Source organism: Engraulis encrasicolus, chromosome 20, assembly GCF_034702125.1.
Source record: "Engraulis encrasicolus isolate BLACKSEA-1 chromosome 20, IST_EnEncr_1.0, whole genome shotgun sequence".
In the NCBI taxonomy this organism is placed as follows: Eukaryota; Metazoa; Chordata; class Actinopteri; order Clupeiformes; family Engraulidae; genus Engraulis; species Engraulis encrasicolus.
Window position 1 is genome coordinate 50,168,322 of NC_085876.1, and position 7,500 is coordinate 50,175,821.

General features: G+C 42.5%; 1 protein-coding gene across 2 annotated transcripts in view; it reads right to left on the bottom strand.

The window, feature by feature from the left end:
- gmpr (guanosine monophosphate reductase) overlaps positions 1-7,500 on the bottom strand; it is a 35,423-nt gene that overhangs the window by 4,708 nt on the left and 23,215 nt on the right. For both annotated transcript variants that reach the window (XM_063186074.1, XM_063186075.1), the window contains 3 exons: positions 4,130-4,303; positions 1,275-1,356; positions 716-822 (listed from right to left, as the gene is read on the bottom strand). In XM_063186074.1, the coding sequence (XP_063042144.1) occupies positions 716-822; positions 1,275-1,356; positions 4,130-4,303 (363 nt within the window). The remainder of the gene's footprint in view (positions 1-715; positions 823-1,274; positions 1,357-4,129; positions 4,304-7,500) is intronic.

The following is a 7,500-nucleotide window of genomic DNA, read 5'->3' on the forward strand; positions in this document are numbered from 1 at the left end:
TACCAATGTTTATACAATTCACATCTATCTGCTGTTTGCTGCTGCGTTGGGGAAGAGGACTGCTGCCCCCGTGTGGAGGAATCCGGAACTTCAACTCAACTCATTTATTTATGTCTCTTCCAATAAGATTAAATCATGCTGAGTCATTACAGGCATCACTACATAGTAGGCCTACCGCTCTCAGAGTAGAATGTTGACCGCCTCCCATCCCACACACACACACACACACACACACACACACACACACACACACACACACACACACACACACACACACACACACACACACACACACACACACACACACACGAGCTACACACACATGCTCGTTGACCACCTCCCATCCCACACACACTCACACACACATACACAAGCAACACGCACATGCTCACACATGAACACATACACACACACACACACACACACACACACACATAAGCCGTAAAATATGGGCAAATTTCCACCTGTTACATGTACAATTTTCTAGCCAACAGATACTTACGACCATATTACATATTACGGTTTGTGTGTGTGTGTGTGTGTGTGTGTGCGTGCGTGTGTGTGTGTGTGTGTGTGCGTGTGTGTGTGTGTGTGTGTGTGTTTTTGTGTGTGTGAGTGTGTGTGTGTGTGTGTGTGTGTGCGTGTGTGTGTGTGTGTGTGTGAGAGAGTTTGTGTGTGTGTGAGAGAGAGTTTGTGTGTGTGTCTGAATACTGACTGAGATGATGTGTCCCTTGAGTCCGTGGGCGGAGTCTGCACACTCGATGACGGCGCTCAGCTGTGGGTAGCCCACGCCGGTCTTGATCCGCGTCGTGCACACCGATCCTGAAGGTCAAACACAAGAGGTCAGAGGTCAGGGGTCAAGGACATACAGTACTGGGTGCATTCCAATATCCTCGGCCTGGGCTTGTGGCCTCGCGTTTCTCTGATGCGCCGCCTCCGTGGAGAAAGCAATAACGCTTCCCCGCTGTTGTGAAGTGTGTCCAATAACTAGTTCTAAATGTAATACATGATGGGATACTCCTAGTGAAAATGGGTGTTACTCGACCTAGCAAGGTTAGGACTCTTCACTTTCATAAACAGTGACACACACACACGCGCGTACATGCACATGCACAGACAAAGACACACACACAGACACAGACACACGGCCTATGTTGACACAGAAACTCACCTGGTCCGATGCCGACTATGATAATGTCCGCTCACACACACACATACACACACACGCACACACACACAAACACGGCCAACAGTATATTGACGTGGAATCTCACCTGGTCCGATGCCGACTTTGATGATGTCGGCTCCGGTGAGAATCAGTTCCTCCACCATCTCTCCTGTCACCACGTTACCAGCCTGCTCCGCCCACCAGAACACACACACACACACACACACACACACACACACCACCAAGACCACAGAGGAATCATGGGAAACAAAATAACATTAATCAGCTGAATCAGTTCCTCCACCATCTCTCCTGTCACCTCGTACCAGCGAATGAAGTCAATAGAATGTCTGTGTTCCAGCAAGACGAGGAGACGAGGAGGCGAGTACTGTACAAGCAATGCGATGTGGGCGGGTTCCCAGTTGAAAATATTTAAACTTCGAGCGAGGCGAGTAAGCGAGTAACTAATTGGAATGCAGAGTTCACTACTTCTAGCCTGTGCATTGGCAGTGAAAGCCACGGGAACGTTTGACATCAACTCCACTCTGGCAGCCTTCGTCATTTTGGGTCACGTGACAGCGCACGCCATCGACAACAGTGAGGTATGACTGAGGTTACGCCTAGTTACGCGAGGTGTGAATCTCCCTTTAGGGCTTCCGCGCAACAGTCCCAACAATAGGCTCGTGACGACGCAGTAAGATTTTTGCTAGGCAGTGGGCATGTGCACTTTGCCAGTTTAATGCATTGTGGTTAGAAAATTCTAACCAGAATGCATCAATCTGGCAAAGTGCGCATGCCCACTGCCTAGCAAAAATCTTATTGCGTTGTCACGAACGAGCCCTATGTGTGGAGCCCTGCTCTGCCAAAATTCGATTCCACTGCTTTCTATAACACCATGCACACCAGCGCAGACGTCTGGACATCCGCGGACATCTGCACCTAGCCTGACAGACCAGATCATTCATTTTGAATTACGTGTACTTCCTAATTCACGAATGGTCTGATTTAGGGCTGGGCGATAGGGAAAAAAACCCAATATCACGATATGGATTACTTTATATCACGATAACAATATATATCACGATATAGCACAATTACATACGTTTTCAGTTATTCTCTTTAGTTGCTCTTTATTAATTCATGTCGCAACACAACCATTCTTTAAAATGGATCCTTTAATTCTTATTTTTACAGTTACATTAACTTATAGTGTGTATTGTGACAACATGAAATGCAATTGAATGATATTCAATTGTATAAAATGGATAAAATTACTATCACGATATAGGAGAAAGGTCACGATATACACTTTTATATCACGGTAACGATATATATCGTCATATTGCCCAGCCCTAGTCTGATTACGCTTCTCTGGGAAGGGTTTTCAGTCGTTTACCGGTCGTTTACCGGCCAATAAGCGAACACACTTGGGAGCATAATAGCATACGAATGTGAACTGTCAGCTATTGGTCAGAGCTTATTTTCAAACCAGAGCTGACCTCGAGGGCATCAAGGATCCAGACCAAAAATAAAATGAATTACGAAGTCATTAATGTGGTCTGGTAAAACCAGGCTAATCTGCAGAGCAGTGCTACGCACTTTGGCAGAACTGTGGCCTATACATGGGTTCTGAATGTTTGTAAACATGTCGTCATGAGGAGGGGCAAGACACTGGCAGCCAACTACGTGCGCTATTTTTTTTTTTTACCAACAACGGTTTGCAACAATCAGAGGTTGAGTTGTGCGCAGATAGTTTCGCGCAGTCAGGTTATAAACAAATTTTGCAATCCATGTGTACTAAGAAGCTGGTTCAGGAGTAAAGCAGGTGAAGTTAAGAGGTAAATCATCTAATAGAAGAGCCCTAATGGAGTTTTTCTGAAGGAAATGAGGACTCCAGGCTCTTCTATTAGATGATTTGCCTCCTAACTTAACCTGGTTTACTCCTGAACCTAGCCTGGTCCTGACCATCCCATAATACTACCATTTCATTTCGTATTCATGGTCTGGAGTTTGTGTGATCTGACGCGATTGCAGGAAGCGGGAAGTTTGCACTCAGTTATGGTTTGAAATGATTGGACAGCTCTCACCCAATCGCTGGCAGTTACTCAACAACAATATAGCGCAGACCAGAGCCATTGACGCAGGCGTTTTCGTCATCGTCACGAGCGTCCTCCCCCTTTCCCCCCCACGTGGGGCGCTTATTCGCTTATTGGCTGTTCTCTGATTAGATTAGATGGGGGGCATTGCGCATAAAAATCCTACCGCTCCAGACACTCCACAGAAAAGCAAGGCCAGACAACCATACTGCCCTACAAAGCAAAAAGGCAGTAACTGCGTTGTTGTGGAAAACTACGATTACTATGACTTTAATGACATATATATAAAATTTTAAATTTAAATAAAATGATTCATCTGCACAAAAGGTGGTAATATAAAGTAACAAAACTGCTGAATGTCAATAATCTCCCCAAAACTACTTAGACTGAATTGCAGTATCATTTAGAAGTAATTTTACTCAGTTTGGAGCTCTGCGCAGTTACTCCCTTTTCGCTTTGTAGGGCAGCATAGTGGAGCTAATCCTTTGGCAGAAGTACGTAGGATGACTCCTGAACCAGCGTCTTAGTACAGGCCCCTGGTGTGCTGAGCGGACTTAACTCTCACAATGATGGTTGTAATGATATGAACCATTGATTGGTCATCCTGAATGGTGTAATTCCCTATGAGCTAGATAGGTGGCGCCCGTGCATTATATAAAAGCCTAGTGTTAGAACATACAGTGTTCAGAGCAGTACAATGTAGTAGTAACACAGTTGTGTACGCCTGTAATATGAAGTGCAACCAGTTTAATATGTAAAGACTGTTCTCTTCAAGTACCGGTGTGTTTATTGAAGAACCCACAACACAAACGAAACAATGGTGTGTGTTTTTTAGTCTGTTTGTCCGGGTTTTTCATGCTCTCACCATGATGGTGTGTGTTGGGAACCTCTCCCGGACCCTCCTGACAAAGTCCACGAAGTGTTCCGAGTATCCGTTGGCGACGTCCAGACAGATGTAGCGCACCTGTGGCACCGCCTCCAGGATCCCGCTCAGGCGCTCCAGGTCGTCCTTACCGCTGCCAGAACTGGCTGCCACATGCTAAGGGAAGAGAAGAGACCGTTTAGCCATCAGTAAGGTGTGTGTGTGTGTGTGTGTGTGTGTGTGTGTGTGTGTGTGTGTGTGTGTGTGTGCGTGTGCGGTACGGCCTCCAGGATGGCGCTCAGGCGCTCCAGGTCGTCCTTACCACTGCCAGAGCTGGCCGCCACATGCTAACACACAAACATCAAGGTAACACTTTACTTTACGGATCGCTAATAAGGTGTTAATTTCATACTAATTTCTCAGTAATTTCAGTCTAATTTTATGGTAATAACTGCTTGTTATTAGTAATAACAGCAAAATAACCATATGGTTTCCGGTGCAATTACACTATAATTTCTCATTAATAACAGCAAAAATAACCATACAGTTCCCAGTGCAATTATGCTGTAGTTTCTAGTTAATAGTAGGCTAATGGAAACAGCTACTGTGTCATCATAGTAGTTAGGTGGTAGGTATGCCAGTAACTAAACGGTATCAGCCGAAGTAGTTTCATACTAATTAGGCTACATCAGGGCCGTAATGTGCAATATTTCCTCTTCCTATGTTATTGCATAGAAACGACCACCCAAGCATCCTTGTATTATTTCTGCTTAATTACCTTGTAAACAATTGAGTAGTTATATGGAAATAAGATAGAATCAGGGCCGTAAAATGCATTATCACCTATTCCACTCAATTTTATGGAAATTACATATTTTCATGGTCTTAAAATGTCTTATTTCTTATTTCCACTCAATTACTTAGTTATTATCATTTTTAATACAATATAGACTAGCCTACTATGAAGTGATTCAAGTACACAGACAAACACATTGTGTGCAAAACTTTATTTATTTTTCCAATCAGTTATGAGATTCATGGTCACTGATGTGAAGTTGTCAATCTGCCACCATCCAGAGGAAGTCCTGTGAACACAAACAAACAGAGAAGTCAACTGCAAGACCGGTTTCACCACGTTTATTTTTTTATGTTATCAATTCACCATCGCTAAATTTGCTTCTGAAATGCAGTACCATGTTAAATGCACGTTGTAAATCTTCCTCAGGCTGACAACATAGCTGATTTACAAAGGCAAACTCTAGCTAGCACCTAGCTTCAGTCATTGAAAACATGGTGGGCAGAGCTAGCTAGTGGTTTCCATTGTAAAGGCACTTCTGTATGCCGTTTCATTTCCAGAACAAACATAAACCTAACACTAACTCATAAAACATGTTTGCATAAGGCTAAAGTAATTCGACGATTGAAAGTGGATGAAATCAACATCAAGACCATTTTAGCTCACCTTGAAAGTTAACCTGGTTGCTGCCTGCGTGCGAAAGCACTGTGTGGTGCGTCTCAAACTCCACCCTTGTGTGTCAGGGTACTCAATTAAACAACGTCAGCGTCTCTGAGCCATACTGCAAGCAGAGCGGGCAGCGTACAACTAGAACGAGTGTGCTTGAAGTACAGAAGTATACTGATTGGGACGCTCCTGTTCTGCAGTAACCAAACTTTCGTTGCCTAGCAACAACAGGACTCGCCGCCACCGCGAGCTAGTTCAACTTCAGTGCAGCAGAGCCAGGCAAGGTAAGCGTCCTGACAACGAACTTTTAATGTAGTTCTAGCTTTAACCTGCTTTCATTTTGTCTCTGAGCATTGAAGGATTTTAACTGTATACATTGCAAACACGTCTTATCAGCCGTGTTTGTGCTGAAATGGCATAGCCTACAGAGGTACACGGAAACCACTAGTTCTAGCTAGCTCTGCCCACCATGTTTTCAATGACTGAAGCTAGGTGCTAGCTAGAGTTTGCCTTTGTAAATCAGCAACGATGTCAGCCTGAGGAAGATTTACAACGTGCATTTAACATGGTACTGCATTTCAGAAGCAAATTTAGCGATGGTGAATTGATAACATAAAAAATAAACGTGGTGAAACCGGTCTTGCAGTTGACTTCTCTGTTTGTTTGTTTGTGTTCACAGGACTTCCTCTGGATGGTGGCAGATTGACAACCTCACATCAGTGAACATGAATCTCATAACTGATTGGAAAAATAAATAAAGTTTTTCACACAATGTGTTTGTCTGTGTACTTGAATCACTTCATAGTAGGCTAGTCTATATTGTATTAAAAATGATAATAACTAAGTAATTGAGTGGAAATAAGAAATAAGACATTTTAAGACCATGAAAATATGTAGGCCTAATTTCCATAAAATTGAGTGGAATAGGTGATAATGCATTTTACGGCCCTGATTCTATCTTATTTCCATATAACTACTCAATTGTTTACAAGGTAATTAAGCAGAAATAATACAAGGATGCTTGGGTGGTCGTTTCTATGCAATAACATAGGAAGAGGAAATATTGCACATTACGGCCCTGATGTAGCCTAATTAGTATGAAACTACTTCGGCTGATACCGTTTAGTTACTGTCATACCTACCACATGATGACACAGTAGCTGTTTCCATTAGCCTACTATTAACTAGAAACTACAGCATAATTGCACTGGAAACTGTATGGTTATTTTTGCTGTTATTAATGATAAATTATAGTGTAATTGCACTGGAAACCATATGGTTATTTTGCTGTTATTACTAATAACAAGCAGTTATTACCATAAAATTAGACTGAAATTACTGAGAAATTAGTATGAAATTAACACCTTATTAGCGATCCGTAAAGTAAAGTGTTACCAACATCAACATCATCAACACTCAGTAGTTTTACATCAGGTCTCAAGAAATGGCTAAAAACAAGGCAGCAATGTGAACATTTTTAGTAATTTATCTATTGTGGGCCTATATTTGCATATTGGGCACCTTTTAATTGTATTATCAAATTCTTGTATTATTATTTTATTTTAATTTAATATTATTTTAATCCTTTTTGTTTTTAGCTGAACACCAATTCCTATCCAGGGACTACAGATGAAAATTAGCCGTGTGGCTATAATCTGGCTCAATTGTACGTGTATATTGTGCACTGTCCCTGCTAAATAATAAATGAAATAAATGAAACAACAACAACAGCAACAACAACAACAACAACGTCTTGCAAGTGTTTTCACATGCTGAGGGAAGAGACCGTTTATCCATCATTAAGGTGTGTGTGTGTGTGTGTGTGTGTGTGTGTGTGTGTGCGTGTGTGAGAGAGAGAGAGAAAGAGTACGGCGTGCATGTTGTGTGTGTGTGTGTCTGTGTATGTGTGTGT